General features: G+C 43.2%; 2 protein-coding genes across 6 annotated transcripts in view; one reads left to right on the top strand and one right to left on the bottom strand.

Annotated features, from left to right (window-relative positions):
- Positions 1–75: 75 nt before the first annotated feature.
- On the bottom strand, positions 76–7,992 carry adprs (ADP-ribosylserine hydrolase). The gene is made up of 6 exons (NM_001141536.1): positions 7,722–7,992; positions 7,271–7,367; positions 6,963–7,170; positions 6,500–6,693; positions 804–907; positions 76–617 (listed from the first exon to the last, which is right to left on the bottom strand). Exons 1-6 carry the CDS (start codon positions 7,906–7,908, stop codon positions 262–264), a joined length of 1,146 nt encoding a protein of 381 aa, NP_001135008.1. The 5' UTR covers positions 7,909–7,992; the 3' UTR covers positions 76–261.
- Positions 7,993–8,595: 603 nt separating this feature from the next.
- si:ch211-266o15.1 (zinc finger MYM-type protein 4) overlaps positions 8,596–24,932 on the top strand; it is a 31,944-nt gene continuing 15,607 nt past the window's right edge. For 2 of the 5 annotated variants that reach the window (XM_014211152.2, XM_014211151.2), the window contains exons 1-13: positions 8,598–9,149; positions 9,696–10,179; positions 10,326–10,430; positions 10,582–10,631; positions 10,741–10,905; positions 11,039–11,102; positions 19,176–19,494; positions 19,652–19,829; positions 19,976–20,188; positions 20,816–20,963; positions 23,376–23,491; positions 23,776–24,114; positions 24,782–24,932. In XM_014211152.2, the coding sequence (XP_014066627.2) occupies positions 9,114–9,149; positions 9,696–10,179; positions 10,326–10,430; positions 10,582–10,631; positions 10,741–10,905; positions 11,039–11,102; positions 19,176–19,494; positions 19,652–19,829; positions 19,976–20,188; positions 20,816–20,963; positions 23,376–23,491; positions 23,776–24,114; positions 24,782–24,932 (2,368 nt within the window). In that variant the 5' untranslated portion in view covers positions 8,598–9,113. Of the gene's footprint in view, positions 9,150–9,695; positions 10,180–10,325; positions 10,431–10,581; positions 10,632–10,740; positions 10,906–11,038; positions 11,103–19,175; positions 19,495–19,651; positions 19,830–19,975; positions 20,189–20,815; positions 20,964–23,375; positions 23,492–23,775; positions 24,115–24,781 lie in introns of all 5 variants that reach the window. The other 3 variants (XM_014211155.2, XM_014211153.2, XM_014211154.2) reach the window with 3 other exon arrangements.

The following is a 24,932-nucleotide window of genomic DNA, read 5'->3' as shown; positions in this document are numbered from 1 at the left end:
CACACACACACACACACACACACACACACACACACACACACACACACACACACACAAATACATCATAAAGCTTCTGACATTAAAAACTGTTTATTAAATACTTTTCTCCATCAAAAAGATGACATACAGTAACTCATGTTAAATCCATAATGGGGGTTTTCATGACAGACTAATTTGTTCAACAGATGACAGAAGGAGGACCACAGAATAAGATGATGTATGAAATAGCTATCAATGTATGTTTATCTCTGTCAAAGTCATTTATTGGTTGGGGGGGTCATGTGCTGCTGTGTGTGGCTGACTGTCGGTCCCAGAGTCTCCCTCAGCCGGTGCCTGGTGGTACAGAGTGTGTAGGCGCTCAGCATTTATATCAGCATCCTCTGCCCCTTCACAACACCGCTGCCAGATTTGGGGGATAGCATCGATTCCATAGTGTGCCCCTGCAATGGCCCCCGCCATGCAGGCAATGGTGTCTGTGTCTCCCCCCAAGGCCAGACTGTACGCCATTGTCCTCTCCAGGCCACCATAGCGCTCAGGCAGACCCTCCCGGGGTTCCAGGCAGTGCAGCACACAGAAGATGGCAGTAGGGACAGAATGCAGGGCTGCAATGCCATTGCCTGAGTACAAACACAGAAAGAAGTACATATTTAGAGTGAACAAAAATTGCTAGTCTATCATACTAGCTAGTGATAAGTGATAAACTAGTAAATTATATTCCAAGACTAGTAGAGAATAACAAAATCCTAGAGGGATAATGCCACCATTGAATGTAGATTGTATTTACCCCATAAGTCAATACTGACCTAACTCAGATATGACCTCTTCAATGCTGACACTGTTGTTCCTTTCCATCAGGTCCTTGACTCTGTGCAGTCGATCACAGAATGGGAACTCTGACTCGCTGAAGCTGGAGATACAAAACAGAACAAGATGAAAGAAAAGTTGAGAACCAAAAACTCTCCTCCGCGCAACAGTTATTTCTTCAAGCACCCTAGAAAAGGCATACCCTTATGTTAGAATTCGTCATTGGGCGATTCCACGCCAGGATAGCTCAGAGTCCACTCTGGAAATTTCACATGTTGGTTTATTGTTCCAAACAACGTCTAAAAATAAGCCAAAAAAAATAAATAATATATCGGGTATTAATAAAAAATTGAATTGTTGAATAAATGAATGTAAAAAAAGAATTGCCACTTTCATCATGACATTCTCAAAAATAGTCTGTGATACAAATGTAAAAAGCATGTCAAACATCTTTCCTCCCAATTAAGTTTCTATGTGAGATTTGCCAACAATCTGAGATACCAAAATTATTTTTGGGCAATCCTGGCGTGGAAACAGCCCATTTATTTATTTTTTACCTTAACTAGGCAAGTCAGTTAAGAACAAATTCTTATTTACAATGACGGCCAACCAAAAGGCCTCCTGCGGGGATGGGGGCTGGGATTAAAAATATAGGACAAAAACACACATCACGGCATCATTCTCTAATTGCACACTATTACTCATGTTTACAAGTACAGTACCAGTCAAAAGTTTGGACACACATACTCATTCCAGGGTTTTTCTTTATTTTTATTATTTTCTACATTGTGCTGAGACAGTTGTGCTGAGACAAGGTAGGGTTGGTATACAGAAGATAGCCCTATTTGCTAAAAGACCGAATCCCTATTATGGCAAGAACAGCTCAAATAAGCAAAGAAAAATAACAGTCCATCATTACTTTTAGACATGAAGGTCAGTCAATGTGGAAATTTCAAGAACTTTGAAATGATGACCGCCACAGGAATGGAAGACCCAGCGTTACCTCTGCTGCAGAGGATAAGTTCATTAGAGTTAACTGCACCTCAGATTGCAGCCCAAATAAATGCTTCACGGAATTCAAGTAACAGACACATCAACTGTTCAGAGGAGACTGTGTGAATCAGGTTGTCATGTTCTAATTGCTGCAAAGAAACCACTACTAAAGGGCACCAATAAGAAGAGACTTGCTTGGGCCAAGAAACACGAGCAATGGACATTAGACCGGTGGAAATGTGTCCTTTGGTCTGGAGTCCAAATTGGAGATTTTATTTTTTTTGCGACGAGGTGTGGGTGAACGGATGACCTCCGCATTTGTATTTCCCACCGTGAAGCATTGAGGAGGAGGTGTTATGGTGCTTTGCTGTTGACACTATCTTAATTATTTACAATTCAAGGCACACTTAACCAGCATGGCTACCACAGCATTCTGCACTGATACGCCATCCCATCTGGTTTGCCTTTAGTGGGACTATCATTTCTTTTTCAACATGACAATGACCCAAAACACACCTCCAGGCTGTATAAGGGCTATTTGACCAAGAAGGAGACTGATGGAGTGCCGCATCAGATGACCTGGCCTCCACAATCTCCCGACCTCAACCACATTGAGAAGATTTAGGATGAGTCGGAACGCAGAGTGAAGGAAAAGCAGCCAACAAGTGCTCAGCTATGTGGGAACTCCTTCAAGACTGTTGGAAAAAATTCCAGGAGAAGCTGGTTGAGAGAATGTCAAGAGTGTGCAAAGCTGTCATCAAGGCAAAGGGTGGCTATTTGAATATATTTTGATTTGTTAAAAACATAAAATGGTTACTACATGATTCCATGTGTTATTTAATAGTTGTATGTCTTCACTATTATTCTACAATGTAGAAATAGTACAAATAAAGAATAACCCTTAAATGAGTAGGTGTTCTAAAACTTCTGACCACTAGTGTATATTCCCCGCTACCAGTCACTTTTCAGCCCTGTTTACATTTATATCTTACTACCAGTCATGTTTTATGTATAAACCCACCTCAACCACACCAGTCTACTGCGCATTGAATAAGGTGTAAATATCATACCCCCAAAAAAATGCTAACCTCCCGTTATTGTAATGGTAAGAGGTTAACACGTCTTGGGGGTATGATATTTGTGCGTCTACAACTTTATCACTCATCATTATTCACAATTAATTCAGGACTATCCGTAATCATGGTAGCATCCTCATTAATGTAGAAGTGTAAGTCGCTCTGGATAAGAGCGTCTGCTAAATGACTAAAATGTAAATGTAAATGTGTTTTGAAACACATTGTATTCTTATTTACAATAAGAGACTCCAAAATGACACAATGCCTTATTTACAATTTCTATTGGGCACAAAATAATCTGAAACACAACCAAAACAAACAGCAAATGCATGCAACAAATTTGTAGAATAACAAGCTCGATGTAGTCATTTCGTGCTATAAATATGGGACCAAACACTAAACTTTTGACTACTTTAATACACATATACACCACCGTTCAAAAGTTCGGGGTCACTTAGAAATGTCCTTGTTTTTGAAAGAAAAGCACATTTTTTGTCCAGTAAAATAAAATAGATCAGAAATACAGTATAGACAATGTTAATGTTGTAAATGACTATTGTAGCTGGAAACGGCAGATTTTTAATGGAATATCTACAGTTGAAGTCAGAAGTTTACATACACTTAGGTTGGAGTCATTAAAACTCGTTTTCCAACCATTCCACAAATGTCTTGTTAACAAACTATAGTTTTGGCAAGTCGGTTAGGACATCTACTTTGTGCATGACACAAATAATTTTTCCAACAATTGTTTACAGACAGATTATTTCACTTATAATTCACTGTATCACAATTCCAGTGGGTCAGAAGTTGACATACACTAAGTTGACTGTGCCTTTAAACAGCTTGGAAATTTCCAGAAAATGATGTCATGGCTTTAGAAGCTTCTGATAGGCTAATTGACATCATGAGTCAATTGGAGGTGTACCTGTGGATGTATTTGAAGGCCTACCTTCAAACTCAGTGCCTCTGCTTGACATCATGGGAAAATCAAAAGAAATCAGGCAAGACTTCAGTCTGGTTCATTCTTGGGAGCAATTTCCAAACACCTGAAGGTACCACGTTCATCTGTACAAACAATAGTACGCAAGTATAAACAACATGGGGCCACGCAACCGTCATGCCGTTCAGGAAGGAGACGTGTTCTGTCTCCTAGAGATGAACGTACTTTGGTGCAAAAAGTGCAAATCAATCCCAGAACAACAGCAAAGGACCTTGTGAAGATGCTGGAGGAAACAGGTACAAAAGTATCTATATCCACAGTAAAACGAGTACTATATCGACATAACCTGAAAGGCCGCTCAGCAAGGAAGAAGCCACTGCTCCAAAACCACCATAAAAAAGCCAGAGTACGGTTTGCAACTGCACATGGGGACAAAGATCGTACTTTTTGGAGAAATGTCCTCTGGTCTGATGAAACAAAAATAGAACTGTTCGGCCATAATGACCATCGTTATGTTTGGAGGAAAAAGGGAGAGGCTTGCAAGCCAAAGAACACGGTCCCAACCGTAAAGCACAGGGGTGGCAGCATAATGTTGTGTGAGTGCTTTGCTGCAGGAGGGACTGATGCATTTCACAAAATAGATGGCATCACGAGGAAGGAAAATGTGGATATATTGAAGCAACATCTCAAGACATCAGTCAGGAAGTTAAAGCTTGGTCGCCATGGGTCTTCCAAATGGACAATGACCCCAAGCATACTTCCAAAGTTGTGGCAAAATGACTTAAGGACAACAAAGTCGAGTTATTGGAGTGGCCATCACAAAGCCCTGACCTCAATCCTATGGAACATTTGTGGGCAGAACTGAAAAAGCGTGTGCGAGCAAGGAGGCCTACAAACCTGACTCAGTTACACCAGCTCTGTCAGGAGGAATGGGTCAAAATTCACCCAACTTATTGTGGGAAGATGGTGGAAGGCTACACAAAACATTTGACCCAAGTTAAACAATTTAAAGGCAATGCTACTAAATACTAATTGAGTGTATGTAAACTTCTGACCCACTGGGAATGTGATAAAAATAAATAAAAGCTGAAATAAATCACTCTCTACTATTATTCTGACATCACATTCTTAAAATAAAGTGGTGATCCTAACTGACATAAGACAGGGAATTTTTACGAGGATTAAATGTCAGGAACTGTGAAACTGAGTTTAAATGTATTTGGATAAGGTGTATGTAAACTTCCGACTTCAACTGTACATAGGCCCATTATCAGCGACCATCACTCCTGTGTTCCAATGGCGCGTTGTGTTAGCTAATCCAAGTGTATCATTTTAAAAGGCCAATTGATCATTAGAAAACCCTTTTGCAATTACGTTAGCACAGCTCAAAACTGTTGTCCTGATTAAAGAAGCAATAAAACTGTCCTTCCTTATAGACAAATTGAGTATCTGGATCATCAGCATTTGTGGATTCGATTACAGGCTTCAAATGGCCGCAAACAAAGAACTTTCTTCTGAAACTCGTCAGTCTATTCTTCTTCTGAGAAATGAAGGCAAGAAATTGCCAAGAAACTAAAGATCTCGTACAACGCTGTGTACTACTCCCTTCACAGAACAGCGCAAACTGGCTCTAACCAGAAAAGAAAGAGAAGTGGGAGGCCTCGGTGCACAACTGAGTAAGAGGACAAGTACATTAGTGTGTCTAGTTTGAGAAACAGACGCCTCACAAGTCCTCAACTGGCAGCTTCATTAAATAGTACCCGCAAAACACCAGTCTCAACGTCAACAGTGAAGAGGTGACTCCGGGATGCTGGCCATCTAAGTAGAGTTGCAAAGAAAAAGCCATATCTCAGACTGGCCAATAAAAAGAAAAGATTAAGATGGGCAAAAGAGCACAGACACTGGACAGAGGAACTCTGCCTAGAAGGCCAGCATCCCGGAGTCGCCTCTTCACAGTTGACGTTGAGACTGGTGTTTTGCGGATGCTATTTAATGAAGCTTTTTAATCAGAACAACAGTTTTCAGCTGTGCTAACATAATTGCAAAAGGGTTTGCTAATGTCCAATTAGCCTTTTAAAATGATAAACTTGGATTAGCTAACACAACGTGCCATTGGAACACAGGAGTGATGATTGCTGATAATGGGCCTCTGTACGCCAGTGTAGATATTCCATTAAAAATCCGCCGTTTCCAATACAATTGTCATTTACAATATTAACAATGTCTACACTGTATTTCTGATCAATTTGATGTTATTTTAATGGACCAAAAAAAATGTGCTTTCTTTAAAAAACAAGGACATTTCTAAGTGACCTCAAACTTTTGAACGTTAGTGTAAGTGAATTTGTCCCAATACTGTTGGTCCCCTAAAATGGGGGGGACTTTGTACAAAAAGAGGTGTAATTTCTAAAACGGTACACCCAATAAGGATGAAAATACACTGAAGCTGACAGTCTGCACTTTAACCTCAGTCATCATATCAGTTCAAATCCAAAGTGCTGGAGTACAGAACCAAAACAACAACAAATGTGTCACTGTCCCAATATTATTATTACTACTACGATCACTGCATTGTTGGGAAAGAGCTCTCAAGGTAAGAATTTCACTGTACTGTTTTCACTGGTTGTATCCTTTGCACTTGGTAAATAAAAGTTGATGCTTTTTTACTATCTGTTTAAGTACTTACACTCTTGAGTCACTGCGAGCAGCATCTTCTGCTTCCACCTCCTCCATCTCTGAGATGAGTTTGTTGATAAACGTAGGCCTATGTGGCAGTTCCAAACCCCCCTGTAAAGAAATGTGGACCGCGAGGGCCTGGAGCACTGCTCCATTGTAACCCAGAGAACAGGAGTGGGTCAGCATCGCACCAAGCCTGGAGTACTGGGAGCAGAGAGGGAGAGAAAAAGGAGATACAGAGAGAGCGAGAGCAGAGAAAGAGAGAGAGGATTTAAGTATGGCAGTGCCCAGCAAAATGAAGACAGTCAAATTGGAATGGTTGTTAGGGTGACAGTAGCCTTATATCCTCCTCAAACAGAAAATCTGTTGAGTTTCTAGCTGGTTTTCTATCTGAGGAGGATGTAACCAGCAAGGACAGCCAGTAATGGTAGCCATTGTAGCCACTCGCCCCCACCACACATTCTATCACTAACCCTCCTAATGTCAACTGGGTTACTGAAAGCCAGCGCAAAAGGTGCAGCTCTCATCGCACCACCATTCCCAAAGGAGCCGTGGCCACTGAACTGAGCCCGAGCCGGCTGAAAGACATCATTAAGGTGTGGAGATGCAAGCTTCCTCAACACCTGGATCACACCTGCCCCGTACCCCCGCCCTGGAGAATGGCTGTATTCCTTTGCAAACCTGCAGAGAAAAAGCACCCCAACAAAATATTTACACTTTATAGATACTTAATACTACTGAAACTGTAATACACAAACAGACCCCTAACTGTCGACTTTACCTGCGTGCCATGTCTTGCTCATCGAACCCTGCCCTGGTCAGCAGAGACTGGACAACACAGCGCGTCATGGCAGTGTCATCACTGTACTGCAGAATACCTGGACACGGACACGGACACGGACACACACACACACACACACACACACACACACACACACACACACACACACACACACACACACACGATGATGATGATGACGATATAGTAGTGTGGTGGAGGGTGTCTGATATTAGGCTTAGAGGCACATTCACAGAAGACTGCTATAAATGTGAAGCCATTTCCCATTAAATATAGGTTAATGTTGCATTGAGCAATCCACATATTTTATAGGGATTAGGATTAAGCGGAGAGGGGGGCTGAGGTAGATGCATGGTGATAAATGTGAGTATTTGTACTGTAGACACATTAGTCTATTGTTTTTCAATATTAGTAGTGATCAATCTTGTCTCACCATCGCCGCGACTCTCATCCTCCAATCCGTTCAAATGCTGCAATACACGGTCCATGGGCACCTCCTCTGCACCTTCAAATTCTCCACCAACGCAGTCTCCCAGCACCGCAGCAACCAGTGCACCGCGGAACCGAGACAAAGAGGCTGGTCCTCCCGCTCCCCCTGACCGCACCGCCGTCATGGCCATGTTGTAACTTGTGAATGACTTTTGCTTGCTAAATTATCTGTACCCTCCTCTCTGTACAAACGATTGATCTCCAGTTCGCTGACGATAGCTAGAACAAATCAACAACAATGTCGAGTCTCCTTTCCTGCTTCCTGTTGACGTTTAGTTGACTATTTGACCTATGAGAAACGTTGAGCGTTGCAGCTGGGAATAAACGATTTCGCTAGAACAATAACTAACCCAAGATAGTTCATCTGTGTCGTTTTCAATGGTATAAAATGAAGCATAGTGGGCAGAACAAGCAAAGAGGTGGGCACGAACTATCGAGATCCTATTGGTGAGTTATAGCATTATTTGCATATTTTCGTTAGGGAACGCCTTCTCTGTGAAGTGCGCGTGTGTAATAAGTAAATTCACCCTTGTACTCCCTGTGAACAACGTCACGTCTACGTAGCTTAATGCACCATATTCGTAACATATTTTAGTTTTGTGAACAGAAAACTGTATTGAGATCGGGGTTTTCTTCGATTAGAAAATTAGCAGAATGTCGGCCCAGTTCCGTCTCGCTATATTACTGCCAGCCACTTGGCTTCCTCTCTTCACCATATTTGGAGAGTGGACGTTCCAACCGGATGCTTCAGGTTTGTATATCCGGTGTGAAAATCTGTCTTCTTGTTTTATCTGTAATATTACCTATCAATCTACACTTAATTTCGATCTGCAACGTCAATGCTAAACTACCTAGTAGGGTACAGGACTAATCCATATATGCGCGATTTTAGCTTGGAAAACTAAATAAGGTGTCCACATTGGCTATCTAGCCATAGAAAGGAGTACGAATCAAATAATATGTACGATGTTTATCTACTGATTGGTTACATTTTAATGTATTGCGTTATTGAATCAAATTACCAGACCATAAACAGAGAATGCGCGCATCTATGGCGCTTTACGGTACAGCCATACCAGCAGAAAGGGAGAGTTCGATGTGCATGCAATTTCCCATTGAAAAGCTAGCTAGCGGTTAATAACACCGATTAGAATGCCCCCTCCATGAAAATTATTTCATACACATCCTGCAAATAATAATCTACCTCATGCACAGTGTGAAGTCGCTTTGGCACTGTCTCTAACAATAACATTGTGAAACAGTGCATCCTAGCTAGCTAGCGTTAGCTGCAAAGCCAAAGGAAACACCCCCGAGAAGAACAGCGCGCAACAAAAACATGGCGGAGTCAGAGGAGGCTAAACAAAAATCTCAGGTGAAAATATGTAACAAATAATTAAGACATTATCTTATTAACTAGTTAGCCATCTGTTTCTGTTCAGGCTGGTTACAGCCAGCTTCATATATGTCCCTCTTCAACTACATTAGTAGCTAGCTAAACGTTGCAGTCGAGCTAACGGTAGCTAGCTAACTATTTAGCTAGCTAACGTAACAGTGCTCGTAGAACAATCAACCCTCATATCAAAGATGGGCCCACAGTTCTGTCAAAAGTACGTTATGAGATTGTATTACTGTGTAAGTGTACAACGGCCTATGTCAAGAGGTCTGAAACTGTATGGCAGACAGTCCATAACCGCACATCAGGGTCGCTGTTGCAATCAAGGGCCACTACGGCTGTGTACCTACTACAGTAACTGTTCAGCGGTATGGACCCTCATGGCACAGGCAGTAGAGTGCTTGTTCTGTATGCAGTATGGTTTCTGGTTCACACCCCAGTCAGAACATTCCCCCTCAATATGCTGCACTATTAATACTATAGGAACAAAGTCGTAACTTAAACTGCTTGTCTACCTCCCCACAGCATGAACTCCGGCTGTCCAAGGCTTTTGATGAGGCGGTGAAGCTCTCAGCTCCCATGGCTGGTGAGTCCCAGAGACAGCACACTCCCCTCTCAACCAGATCTCTCTGGAGCAGCATCACAACCGGACCAGTCTTTGATGCACCAGGACCAATCCGACATCCTGACGTAGACCATGATTTTAGCAGTGATGATGAGGGGCATGTATTCCCTCACATCTCTCACCCTACCAGTGCCACCTTCTCCCTGGCTGGTCTGGGGGTGGTCGAGCCAGAAGACGAGCTGGATGGGGTTCCTGTGTTTGGGGTAGATGAGGAGGAGGAGGAGGAGTGGAACATAGCCCTGCCCAAGATGGCACTGGGTGATGTAGAGTCTGACAGAGAGTCACCCGGACGGCCTGACACACAACATGCAGAGACTCAGGATGATGATCAAAATTCGACTGACAGATTCCTTGATGCAGTTTCACTTTCCAAAGTTAGAACAGGTGAGAATGAAACCATGATGTCTAAATTGAGTTGTCCTGTGATATTGTTCCTCAAGCATTTCTTACTTCTCAACATAACTTTTACATTTCTTACTACTTAGGCCTACTTCTTGTGCAATGATTAACAACAGTCATTCTTTTGACAGCTTCTGAGGAGGCTAGTCAAACTGCTAAGTACAGACTAACCATGCAAGGAGAAAGTAATCTTTCAACTAACCACTCTCTGTCCCCTTTACCAGAGAACAGCTTGGGTAAGACTGCAAGCAACCTTGTCCTGCTAGTTATAACTCATTTTAATAAAAACATTAATTTGCTCATTTTTCCGCTTCATGCACATGCTATGCACATTATTAGAGCTGTGATGATGATTCCATTAATTTGCCTTTTCTCCATTTCTGTCAGATGAAGGAAGTCTGAATCGGTCTACGGCTGGGGGATCCAGCCGTCAAGAGGTCTGTTACTGTATGACTTAAGTATACGGGTAGTGTAAATGTTTTTATGAACATAAAAAAAAATGGTCTCCTTCATTTATCAATTTTGTCCCTTTGACCTGACCTCCAGAGGTCAGAGAATGTGTTCCAGAACCCAGCGATGGGGGACAGAGAAGAGCCCCCCATCTCTCCCCTCATGAACATCAAGGATGAGCCCATAGATGAAGGATATGACTGTGCCCTTCTACCCTCAACACGGAGTATCAAGCAGGAATTGGACAACACAACTCCTGAGGTCAGACAACGCTCCCATGTCCTGCCTTCAATCAATCTTCCCCCAGCTTTCACACACTTGATTTGATGGTTCTGTGATACTGTATTTTTATTATTATTATTATATAGACTCTGCTCTGTGTTGTATGTTACAGGAGGAGCTGAGAATCAGTTCTGTCTTTTCCGTTGGAGGAGGAAACTCCTATGGCTCTCCCACTGGTGAGAGAATCAGCATATTATTGTGCCTTTTAGAAAGTATTCATAACCCTTGACTTATTCCACATTTTGTTGTTACAGCCTGAATTCAAAATTGATTAAATTGATTTTTCTCTCACTTATCTACACATAATACCCCATAATGACAAATAAAAACAAACATCTTTTTAGAATTTTTGCTATTACTCTCTAAATTGAGCTCATGTGCATCCAATTTCCTTCGACCATCCTTGAGATGTCACTACGACTTGGAGTCCACCTGTGGCCAATTCAATTGTTTGGACATGAAAGCAACACACCTGTCCATATAAGGTCCCACAGTTGACAGTGCATGTCAGAGCAGAAACTATACCATGAAGTCCAAGGAACTGTCCGTTGATCTCCGAGAGAGAATTGTGATGAGGTGTATATATCTGGGGAAGGGTATAAAACAATTTTGAGTGTTGAAAGTTTTCAAGAGCACAGTGGTCTCCATCATTGGGAAATTGAAAAAATTGTGGAACCCCCCCCCAGACTCTGCTTAGAGCTGTCTGTCTGACCAAACTGAGCAACTGGGCAAGAAGGACCTTGGTCAGGGAGGTGACCAATAATGTAATGAACACTCTGACAGAGCTACAGAGTTCCTTGGCTGAGATGGGAGAACCTGCTGGGAAACAAGGTCTACTTGCATTTGATTTTGTGTAATAAGACATTACAAACAGTAGACGTTTTCTTTATTTTTGTGGTCTAGCATGACTGTGCTGTGACTGTGGTCAGCATTGCAGGTGCTTCACATAGTTAACAGTAGTGAAATTGATTTTGATTGTGATAATGATAGGATCAACCTTTTATACCTGTTGTAAGTAGGAAAACAGAAACAAAAGGGATCGTGATGGAGGTCTGAATACTGCTGGGGATTTGAGTGGTGTTGAAATTAGGCTCTAGAACAGGACACTATACTGTAGAAGAGCGATTACAAAATGTATTTTCCCTGGAACCATCAAACTAAAACATTCAGAGAATGATAGGGTTGGAAGGAAAGCCAAAGTTTTGGTATTTGGCAAATTATTTATTTATGCAAATGGTAAAATGCTACAGGAGAAAATTCTTATCCTTAATGAGGTTCGGGGGAAATGCTATATCTCCGGTGCTAAGGCCAAATTGGGGTAACTGCTGGGATACCACTAACAGTAACCATAGAAGACGTTAGGACTTCCTTGAAAGGTGGGAATGTAACTGAAGCAAAAAAGATGTTGAGTGAAAAGTGGCTCTAGAGTGGATCCCACAACGGTACTCTTAAACTTTGAAGGGATATTGCCAATCAGAGTACAAATCAAATTTTAAAAAATCGAATCAAATTTTATTTGTCAAATGCGCCGAATACAACAAGCCCTTAATGCAGTTTTAAGAAAAAAGTGTTAAAGTATTTACTAAAATAAACTGAAGTAAATATATTAAATAAAAAATAACAATTAAGTAGCAATAAAATAACAGTATCAAGGATATATACAGGGGATACCGGTACAGAGTCAATGTGCGGTGGCACCGGTTAGTCAAAGTAATATGTACATGTAGGTAGAGGTAAAGTGACTATGCATGGATAATAAACTGAGAGTAGCGTAAAAATGGGGGGTGGGGACAATGCAAATAGGCTGAGTAGCCATTTGATTAGCTGTTCAGGAGTCTTATGGCTTGGTGGTAGGAGCTGCTACCGCTTGCCGTGTGGTAGCAGAGATAACACTCTGACTAGGATGGCTGGAGGCTTTCGCAGTTTTTTGGGCCTTCCTCTGACACTGCCTGGTATAGAGGTCCTGGCGGGCAGGAAGCTTGGCCCTAGTGATGTACTGGGCCATACACACCACCCTCTGTAGTGCCTTGCGGTCGGAGGCCGAGCAGTTGCCATACCAGGCGGTGATGCAACTTTTTGAGCATCTGAGGACCTATGCCAAATCTTTTCAGTCTCCTGAGGGGGAATAGGCGTTGTCGTGCCCTCTTCACGGCTGTTTTGGTGTGTTTGGACCATGTTAGTTTGTTGGCGATGTGGACACCAAGGAACTTGAAGCTTTCAACCTGCTCCACTACAGCCCTGTCGATGAGAATGGGGGTGTGCTCGGTCCTCCCTTTTCTGTAGTCCACAATTATCTCATTTGTCTCGATCACGTTGAGGGAGAGGTTGTTGTCCTTGCACAACATGGTCAGGTCTCTGACCTCCCTGTCGGCTGTCTCGTCGTTGTCGGTGATCAGGCCTAACACTGTTGTCATCGGCAAACTTAATGATGGTGTTGGAGTCGTGCTTGGCCATGCAGTCATGGGTGAACAGAGAGTACAGGAGGGACTGAGCACGCACCCCTGAGGGCCCCTGTGTTGAGGATCAGCGTGGTAGATGTGTTGTTACCTACCCTTACCACCTGGGGGCGGCCCGTCAGGAAGTCCAGGATACAGTTGCAGAGGGATGTGTTTAGGCCCATGGTCCTTAGCTTAGTGATGAGCTTGAGCACTAAGGTGTTGAACGCTGAGCTGTAATCAATGAATGGCATTCTCAAGTAGGTGTTCCTTTTGTCCAGGTGGGAAAGGGCAGTGTGGAGTGCAATAAAATTGCATCGTCTGTAGATCTGTTGGTGCGGTATGCAAATTGGAGTGGGTCTAGGGTTTCTGGGATAATGGTGTTGAAGTGAGCCATGACCAGCCTTTCAAAGCACTTCATGGCTACAGACGTGAGTGCTACGGGTCGGTAGTCATTTAGGCAGGTGACCTTGGTGTTCTTGAGCACAGGGACTATGGTGGTCTGCTTCAAACATGTTGGTATTACAGACTCGGTCAGGGACAGGTTGAAAATGTCAGTGAAGACACTTGCTAGTTGGTCAGCGCATGCTTGGCGTACACGTCCTGGTAATCCGTCTGGCCCTGCGGTCTTGTGAATGTTGACCTGTTTAAAGGTCTTACTCACATCGGCTACGGAGAGCGTGATCACACAGTCATCCGGAACAGCTGATGCACTCATGCATGCTTCAGTGTTGCTTGCCTCGAAGCGAGCATAGAAGTTATTTATGTCTGGTAGGCTCGTGTCACTGGGCTGCTCGCGGCTGTGCTTCCCTTTGTAGTCCGTAATAGTTTGCAAGCCCTGCCACGACGAGCGTCGGAGCCGGTGCTAGGAATGCTAAGTTATCGTGTTAGAGAATATGTGCCACCTCCACTTCAGTGCGTTTATGCGAAAGGACAGAGCATATTGCTAATGTGTACAAAGGTAAAATTAGATGTGCAAGGTGTGGTGGGGATCAAGTGTATGGAAAATGTAGATCTGATACTAAATTAAATGTTGCAACTGTGAGCGCGTAGTGCAGCATACTGGTGATGTGAAGTACAATACAAGCCATGGACGTGCAGAGGTACAAAGTAACGAATAATGTATCCCTTGCGGAGGCTGTTTGGAAAATGAACAAGCCTTTTGATCTAAATGCTCTGGTTCCAGTACATTAGCAGTCAGTGCTGGCTGCTTCTAGGATGCCCATTGCACCGAGGGGGTCCATGATACCTCGGACTAGTGTCAATGTGACACGCGAGCATAAATACATGGTAACAGAAATCCATGGTTGTAAATCGTATACACTTCATAGCCTTCTTGTGTAGAGCAATCAACATCGCCCATATGAAAAAGAGCAGGACTGCACGAATAATGGAAGTAGTGAAGGCGTTCCAAGAAATACTGAGCATTGCTGAAATTTCAGTACCCTTGATACATCAGATGATCAGGAACAGAATAAATTGTTGTATTATGTGTTTTATCATCTTCCTTCAATGGAATGCTAGAAGCTTTATTGCTAATTGATTTAGAGATTAAACCTGATGTTATATGTCTTCAAGAAACGTGGCTTAGACCACATATTTATTTTATTATTCCTGTTTATTGTTCAATCAGATCTTGATATAAAACTTGTCTTGCATATCGTAATATACAGTATCTGTTCCACCTGAATATGAATGCATGATGGTGGAAGTCTACAGTACAGGTAGTCATATTAAGCTGTTCAATGTCTACAGTCCTTGTCGACAATTTTCAGTAGCGATGCTTGATGAAATATCAGGATGCTTGGGTTCTAGAGAGATATGGTGTGGTGACTTTAATCACATATTAGTTGGTGGAAGCACACATACAGATGTTAATTGTGTGATTGTCGAAGATATGAGGATAGCAAGAGCATTAGTATGTCTTAACGATGGATGTGGTACAAGAATAGATGTTGTCAGAGGGGTTACATCCTGCCTGGACCTCACACTGGATTCTAACTCTATTGCAGCAATGTGTGAGTGTAATGGATGATTCTACTGTTGGGAGTGGCCATTTCCCAGTTTGTTGTACCATGAAGTGTGATGTCACTATTCCAGATAAGGCACCGTTCAGAAGATGGGGCTTTCCTAAAGCGGGCTGGGAAACGTTTGGAGAACATTGTTTAAACTCTGTTGCAGCTCTGTTGTCTCTAGAGAGGCCTGTTGATGTTGATGCTGCCTCTGTCACTTCTCTTATTTTGAATGCCGCGAACTTACATATACCAGTGAGTGAAGTGGGTATGGAAAGAAAGGTGGTTCCTTTGTAGACTGAAGAGTGCTCTGCGGCTGTTCGAGGAAAGAAATAGGGCCAACAAAGTATTACGTAGGACTTTGACTCCTGAAAATCTGGTTAATTTCCAAAGAAGAGAGCTTTGGTGTATAGGGTCGTTAAGTCTTCCAAGAGAAATGCATGGAGACGGTTATGTTCTACAAAAGGTGCAGGGAATGGACTGCTGAGGACTGGGGTAAAGTCATTTTCTCTGATGAATCCCCTCTCCAATTGTTTGGGGCATCCGGAAAAAAGCTTGTCCGGAGAAGAGCGCTACCATCAGTCCTACCATCAGTCCTGTGTCATGCCAACAGTAAAGCATCCTGAGACCATTCATGTGTGGGGTTGCTTCTCAGCCAAGGGAGTGGGCTCACTCACAATTTTGCCTAAGAACACAGCCATGAATAAAGAATGGTACAAACACATCCCCCGAGAGCAACTTCTCCCAACCATGCAGGAACATTTTGGTGACGAACAATGCCTTTTCCAGCATGATGGAGCACCTTGCCATAAGGCAAAAGTGATAACTAAGTGGCTCGGGGAACAAAACATCAATACTTTGGGTCTATGGCCAGGAAACTCCCCAGACCTTAATCCCATTGAGAACTTGTGGTCAATCCTCAAGAGGCAGGTGGACAAACAAAAACCAACAAATTCTGACAAACTCCAAGCATTAATTATGCAAGAATGGGCTGCCATCAGTCAGGATGTGGCCCAGAAGTTAATTGACAGCATGCCAGGGCGGATTGCAGAGGTCTTGAAAAAGAAGGGTCAACACTGCAAATATTGACTCTTTGCATCAACTTCATGTAATTGTCAATAAAAGCCTTTGACACATGAAATACTTGTAATTATACTTCAGTATTCCATAGTAACATCTGACAAAAATATCTAAAGACACTGACGCAGCAAACTTTGTGGAAGTTAATATTTGTGTCATTCTCAAAACTTTTGGCCACGACTGTACGTAGTGGGGTTACTTTGAACACAGTCGTGAGATTTTAATGCTCATATTAATGTCTATAAGAAGAGGGATATTGTTGACTCTGGATGCTGATTACATTGCATGAGATGCGATTAGCCCTAATAGGCTGTGGATGGACCGCCTCAGGTCATAATAAATAGTGTTATGCAGTGTTTAAGCATCTTCCTGATGAGGTCATAAAGATTCTCCTGGGAATATTTTAATAAGATCTGGAGTGAAGGGGTTATACCTCCTGGATGGAAACTTGCCGTTTACCTTATGTAAAGCCTGGGAAGGATCCTTTTACGTGCAGCTTGTTAGAGACCAATAGCACTGACCTTTAACCTATGTAAACTGATGAAAAAGATTTTCAACGGACTGTCTTATTTCTTTGAACAGATGTTTATTGAGTCAATGTCAAAGTGGATTCCATAAAGGTAGATCTTCCATGGAGGCGTTAGTAAAGGTGATCAATGAAGTGGGAAAAAACTCTGGTCATAAAATAAGTAATGGCTACTGTCTTTTTGACATTGAAAAGGCATACACCACTGTGGAGAGAAGGCCTACTGATTAACATGGAAAGACAGGGTATTGGTGGGGGGGTTATATAAATGGGTTCCGGTTTATTTATCCGTTCTTTTCAAGTTAAAATAGGATCCAATTTATCTGATTATGGAGTTGATAATTGTATTCCTCAAGGCATTTCTATCAGTCCTATTCTGTTCAACATTATGATTAACAATGTGTTTACGAATGTGGTTGGGGCATTGGGGCTTCCCTATATGCTGACAATGGAGCTATTTGGAAGAGGGGAAGGTATGTCTCGTGATCAAATTGATTCAACAAGCTATACTCAACAAAAATATTAACATAACGTGTTGGTCCCATGTTTCATGAGCTAAAATAAAAGATCCCTGGAATTTTCCATAAGCATAAAACGCTTATTTCTCAAATTGAGTGCACATTTTTTTTTACGTCCGTGTTGGTGAGCATTTCTCCTTTGCCAAGATAATCCATCCACTTTACAGTTGTGGCATATCAAGAATCTGATTAAACAGAATTATTACACAGGTGCACCTTATGCTGGGGGACAATAAAAGGCCACTCTAACATGTGCAGTTTTGTCACACAACTGATGTCTCAAGTTTTGACGGAGTGTGCAGTTGGCATGCTGATTGCAGGAATGACCTCCAGAGCTGTTGCCAGGTAATTTAATGTTAATTTCTTTACCATAAGCCACCTCCAACGTCGTTTTAGAGAATTTGGCAGTATGTCCAACTGGCCTCACAACTGCAGACCACGTGCAACTACGCCAGTCCAGGATCTCCACATCTGGCTTCTTTGGGATCGTCTGAAACCAGCCACCGTGACCGCTGATGAAACTGTGGGTTTGCACAGCCAAAGAATTTCTGCACAAACTGTCACAAACCATCTCAGGAAAGTGTGATCTTCATGGATGACAAGATCCTGAGGCCCATAGTCGTGCCATTCATCTGCCGCCATCACCTCGTGTTTCAGCAAGATAATGCATGGCCCCATGTCGCACGATCTGTACACAATTTCTGGAAACTGAAAATGTCCCAGTTCTTCCATGGCCTGCATACTCACCACACGTCACCCATTGACCATGTTCGGGATGCTCTTGATCGATGTGTGCGACAGCATGTTCCAGTTTTTTAAGGTATCTGTGAAATCCATAGATTAGGACCTAATGAATTTATTTCAATTGACTGATTTCCTTATATGAGCTATAACTCGGTAACATTTTTGAAATTGTTGCATGATGTGTTTTATATTTTTGTTCAGTTGGCTGTTAAAAGATGGTTGATTGACTGGGGATTCAAATGATCAGTGCCAATGTCTTTGCTGTATGTTCTTCTCAAAGAAGAAAGTTGCTGATAATATAAACTGTTTTTGTGTGGACATCCTATTGGTAGAGTTTCTACGTTCAAATATTTGGGTCTATTGTTCAATGAGAGAGACATGGAAAGATCATAAATGTTGAAACAAAGTGTAAGAAGGCGGTGAATCTTATGCTCTCTGGTTATGGTAGAAGCTTTTATAGTTTTCTTTACCAAATTTACAGATGGTTCCAAGGAGCAGGCATTTACATTCCTCAATTTGATGTGCAGATACAGTACTTGTGTCATGTTGTTTAAAATCTCTTACATACAGTACCAGTCAATAGTTTGGGCACGCCTACTCATTCAAGGATTTTTCATTATTTTTACTATTTTCTACATTGTAGAAAATAGTTGAAAGAATGCCAAGAGTGTGCAAAGCTGTCATCAAGGCAAAGAGTGGCTACTTTGAAGAATCTGAAATATAAAATACATTTTGATTTGTTTAACACTTTTTTGGTTTCTACATTTTTCCATATGTTGTTTTCATAGTTTTGATGTCTTCACTATTATTCTACAATGTAGAAAATAGTCAAATAAAGAAAAACCCTGGAATGAGTAGGTGTCAACTTTTGACTGGTACTGTATATATTCACAATAAAATAAATGGGTGCTTGATTCTGCCCTGTCTCCTTCAGGCTCTATGGCAGCCTCCCAGAACACCACCTCCATATTTGGACCAGGAAGAAGTCTAATTCCACAGGGGCCAACAATGACTCTCAGGAGCCTGGCTCCAGTGCCCCAGCCACCCCCTCCCCAGCCCCAACCCCAGGCCCCCAGCAGCTCCAACCCAGCCAACGCAGTGCGTGTGTCCTGCTCAGGCTGCTCTAAGATCCTGCTGCGCGGTCAGACTGCCTTCCAACGGAAAGGATCCACCCAGCTCTTCTGCTCCACCGTCTGCCTCACTGGGTTCACCCTGCCTGCCATCAAACTGAGAACCTGTTACCAGTGCCTCAAGTGAGTCACTCAGCCACTGTCATCCAAGTCCCAGCTGAACTGTGGTGGTGCTCCAAATAACATTATTCTTTTTTTGTCTTCCCCATTACTGTAAAATTCTCTTAACGTTATTGCTGTTTATAACTATTTATCTCTTGTCTATAACTCATATCTTCAGGGAGATTGAGGACCCCAAAGATGTGATCAGTGTCATTACAGACAATAACCTGAAGGATTTCTGTAGCCAGTTCTGCCTCTCCGTGTTCAACCGCAGGAGGAAACCAGGGCCTCTCTCCATGCCTTCTGTCCAAGAGCCTGCCACCCTGAGGTGCAGTATGTGCAAGAAGAGCGACACGGTAAGGGACATGACAGACAACCACTGGTTCGACTAGTTCACTTCTAGTTTTAACTCAATCGCAGGTGAGGTTACATGAGGAAATGTTTTATTTGACTTGATAATTTTGCCTGATTTGATAATCCTCCTTCCACCTCTCTCTCTCAGATTCAGCACGAGGTGACTCACCAGGGCTCCTTGCACAAACTGTGCAGTGATGAGTGCTTCATGCGCTTCCGCTCCTCCCACAACCTGGTCATAAACGTTTGTGAGAGCTGTGGCGAGTACTGTTCCAGTGCTGACAGGAACTGCCGGAGACTCCGAGTAGAGGGCGTCACCATAAAGTTCTGTAGTCCTACCTGCATTAGCACTTATAAACAGGTAAGCACGTACAGTCAAGTAGTACACACAGACGGTCCTCCATAGAAACCGTACTCCACTTTTGAAAACTGTCTGGCCTTGGTTATAGATGGTCATATGGTCTTCTATCACAGTGGTGTTTTTTTTATTTAGTCTTTTTTAGCCCATAGATATTATTGTAATTTTTTTTTGTCACTCAAATAGCACATGAATACACATTAGACGTGGCAAAATGTTTACAATTGCAAGAAATTATTTAAAACTGCTAAATTTGCTTTGCAACCCATGACAAAATGTGTAGAATTGCAGCAAATAAGCTTTAACCCAAAATTCTCTCTACCAACAAGAGGGGTTGAAAAGTTTGTGTCATGAACAGTGCTTGTACCCATAGAAATAGACATGGTGTGGGGGGGTGGGGTGCTCCCTAATGTTGGAAGGGGGGCCCAGAGTGAAAAAGTTTGGGAACCGCTGTTCTATCAGGTAGTCGGAGGATGGGCCTCCCCTCTGAGGCTCGTTCCTCTCAATGTTTCTCTATGAATAAATTATTGCTATTATGCACATTTATCTCACTGAGTCCCCGTCTCATCTTGGCCATCATCAAATCTCTCCTAGTTTTATCCACTCTTTCCAATTGTTCCTGTATGACAGACAACCACCAAGGTGATGCCGTGCGGACGCTGCCGTGACCTGAGGCTCATGTCTGACATGTTGGAGAGCACCGACTCAGAGGGCAAGGTGGAACTCTTCTGCAACTCCATCTGTGCCAATAAAAGCTGGCCTCAGAACGAACTGTCAGGTAGCATTGACTTTACCATGGTATAAGCGGAAGTCTGCAAATGTATTTTATTTATCGATATTTTAGGCCTTACGTTGTCTGAAACGGTCTGAAATCTGTTTCTGACTGCTATAATTTTTTCTGGGATGCGTCGGCATTTCCATTTAGTCCAATAATTATTAGTCAGAGAGTGGAAAAACCCTGCAATGGCTTCTGGACTAGGCTCGGTCAGCAGATTTCCCCCGCAAGCCAGGAAACAATTTAGCTTTTCAACCAATATTTCACCATGAAATTGTTATTGAAATGTATTTGCAGTGGTATTAACAAGTAATTTATCTAGCATAAGCCGCCTCCGTCGTTTTAGAGAATAGGGCAATACGTGCAACCTGCCTCACAAGCGCAGACCACGTGTAACCACGGCAGCCCAGGACCTTCTTCACCTGCGGGATCTGGTGCGGAGGAGTATTTTTGTCTGTAATAAAGCCCTTTTGCGGGGAAAACTAATTCTGATTGGCTGTGCCTGGTTCCCCGATGGGTAGGCCTGGCTCCCACGGCTGCGCCCCTGCCCAGTCATGTGAAATTCATAGATTAGGGCCGAATGAATTTATTTCAATTGACTGATTTCCTTATATAAACTTTAACTCTGCAAAATCATTTAAATTGTTGCGTGTTGCTTTATACACTGCTCAAAAAAATAAAGGGAACACTTAAACAACACATCCTAGATCTGAATGAAAGACATATCTTATTAAATCCTTTTTTCTTTACATAGTTGAATGTGCTGACAACAAAATCACACAAAAATAATCAATGGAAATCCAATTTATCAACCCGTGGAGGTCTGGATTTGGAGTCGCACTCAAAATTAAAGTGGAAAACCACACTACAGGCTGATCCAACTTTGATGTAATGTCCTTAAAACAAGTCAAAATGAGGCTCAGTAGTGTGTGTGGCCTCCACGTGCCTGTATGACCTCCCTACAACGCCTGGGCATGCTCCTAATGAGGTGGCGGATGGTCTCCTGAGGGATCTCCTCCCAGACCTGGACTAAAGCATCCGCCAACTCCTGGACAGTCTGTGGTGCAACGTGGTGTTGGTGGATGGAGCGAGACATGATGTCCCAGATGTGCTCAATTGGATTCAGGTCTGGGGAACGGGCGGGCCAGTCCATAGCATCAATGCCTTCCTCTTGCAGGAACTGCTGACACACTCCAGCCACATGAGGTCTAGCATTGTCTTGCATTAGGAGGAACCCAGGGCCAACCGCACCAGCATATGGTCTCACAAAGGGTCTGAGGATCTCATCTCGGTACCTAATGGCAGTCAGGCTACCTCTGGCGAGCACATGGAGGGCTGTGCGGCCCCCCAAAGAAATGCCACCCCACACCATGACTGACCCACCGCCAAACCGGTCATGCTGGAGGATGTTGCAGGCAGCAGAACATTCTCCACGGCGTCTCCAGACTCTGTCACGTCTGTCACATGTGCTCAGTGTGAACCTGCTTTCATCTGTGAAGAGCACAGGGCGCCAGTGGCGCATTTGCCAATCTTGGTGTTCTCTGGCAAATGCCAAACGTCCTGCACGGTGTTGGGCTGTACCCACAACCCCCACCTGTGGACGTCGGGCCCTCATACCACCCTCATGGAGTCTGTTTCTGACCGTTTGAGCAGACACATGCACATTTGTGGCCTGCTGGAGGTCATTTTGCAGGGCTCTGGCAGTGCTCCTCCTTGCAGAAAGGCGGAGGTAGCGGTCCTGCTGCTAGGTTGTTGCCCTCCTACGGCCTCCTCCACATCTCCTGATGTACTGGCCTGTCTCCTGGTAGCGCCTCCATGCTCTGGACACTACGCTGACAGACACAGCAAACCTTCTTGCCACAGCTCGCATTGATGTGCCATCCTGGATGAGCTGCACTACCTGAGCCACTTGTGTGGGTTGTAGACTCCGTCTCATGCTACCACCAGAGTGAAAGCACCGCCAGCATTCAAAAGTGACCAAAACATCAGCCAGGAAGCATAGGAACTGAGAAGTGGTCTGTGGTCTCCACCTGCAGAACCACTCCTTTATTGGGGGTGTCTTGCTTATTGCCTATAATTTCCAACTGTTGTCTATTCCTTTTGCACAACAGCATGTGACATGTATTGTCAATCAGTGTTGCTTCCTAAGTGGACAGTTTGATTTCACAGAAGTGTGATTGACTTGGAGTTACATTGTGTTGTTTAAGTGTTCCCTTTATTTTTTTGAGCAGTATATTTTGATACATGATTGTACTGAGAATTTTATTATTATTATGGAATCCGATTAAAAAAATATATATATCTACAGTTTATTACTGAACTGTTTTAAAGATGGCTTGATCATCTGTGACCTTGCGGACTAGTATGTAAAAAAATGGCAATTCTATAATAACGTCCCCCTGTTGTCACACACAGGAACTGCATTCCCATGTACCTACTGCAAAGTGAAGGCTGTCTCTCAGTACCACCTGGCCATGGTGGACGGCAGCATCCGCAACTTCTGCTCCTACACCTGCGTCAAGACCTTCCGGGTGCTGCTCATTGATTAATTGGTTAAATAGATTGAAACAGATTGTATATTACATATGATCTGTGCTTTCTGTGTGTGTATATTAAAGACTGTTCGGTCTCTATTAGGTAGATTTTAGAGGGATTTAATGAATTTTCTAGCATGCATTTAGGTATATTTTACATAATTATACATTATGCAGAACCATACATAAAAATAAGATGCCAATCAGCCTTTAGAATATGGATTTTACAGAATACATAATATGGCTCTTTTAATGTGCTCTCCTACGATGTAATCTGGTAGGAGGCCGAAGGCAGCCAGCCTCCCCCCCAGCAGGGCCAGATGAACGGCTCCTCATCCACTGGTCCTCCCCCTCCAGCACCACCCCAGGGCTACTTCCGTCCTTATCCCCCGTCCTGGGTCCCCACCATTGGCCACCCATACGCCCCAGCCCAGACCTCTGCTCCACCTCTACCCTATGGAGCCGCCCCAGACATGGCTAGGGCCTATGGAGCAGGGCAGCATCAACCAGGGCTGCCCATGCCCCCCTCCTCTACCTCCACCCCCAAGGGGCATGTGAAACTCTCCTGCCATCAGTGCCCTCAGCAGTTCCGCTGGAAACCTGAGCTCTACGAGTACAATGTAGGTACCTCCCTCTCGTTCCTGAACCTCGTTCCTGAACCTCGTTCTTATCTGATGTTTCATGGCGATTGTAAAATTTGTGGGGGTTTTTCAAAAAAATGTGTTTAACCTTTATTTAACTTTAGTTTTGTGTTGGGGGATTTTTAAACTTTTTTTAATGTTCTTGTGATGGGGTTGTAGTTGTATCTGTCTAATGCTCTTGTGATGGGGTTGTAGTTTTGTCTAATGCTCTTGTGATGGGGTTGTAGTTGTAGCTGTCTAATGCTCTTGTGATGGGGGTTGTAGTTGTATCTGTCTAATGCTCTTGTGATGGGGGTTGTAGTTGTAGCTGTCTAATGCTCTTGTGATGGGGGTTGTAGTTGTAGCTGTCTAATGCTCTTGTGATGGGGGTTGTAGTTGTAGCTGTCTAATGCTCTTGTGATGGGGGTTGTAGTTGTATCTGTCTAATGCTCTTGTGATGGGGGTTGTAGTTGTATCTGTCTAATGCTCTTGTGATGGGGGTTGTAGTTGTATCTGTCTAATGCTCTTGTGATGGGGGTTGTAGATGTATCTGTCTAATGCTCTTGTGATGGGGTTGTAGTTGTATCTGTCTAATGCTCTTGTGATGTGGGTTATAGTTGTATCTGTCTAATGCTCTGTGTCCTCCTGGGCTCTTGTGTTCCTTCAGGGTCGCACCATGCAGTTCTGTTCCAAACCTTGCTGTGTTGAGTTTAAGAAACAGAGTAATGTCATAGTGAGGTGTGAATACTGCAAACTGGAGAAGTTGGTCAAAGAAGTCATAAAATATGACTTCATCGACCGGCCCTTCTGCAGCGAGA

The sequence above is a fragment of the Salmo salar genome, chromosome ssa09, assembly GCF_905237065.1.
Source record: "Salmo salar chromosome ssa09, Ssal_v3.1, whole genome shotgun sequence".
In the NCBI taxonomy this organism is placed as follows: domain Eukaryota; kingdom Metazoa; phylum Chordata; class Actinopteri; order Salmoniformes; family Salmonidae; genus Salmo; species Salmo salar.
The sequence above is the reverse complement of the archived record's forward strand: the minus strand, read 5'-3'. Positions and strand labels throughout refer to the sequence as shown.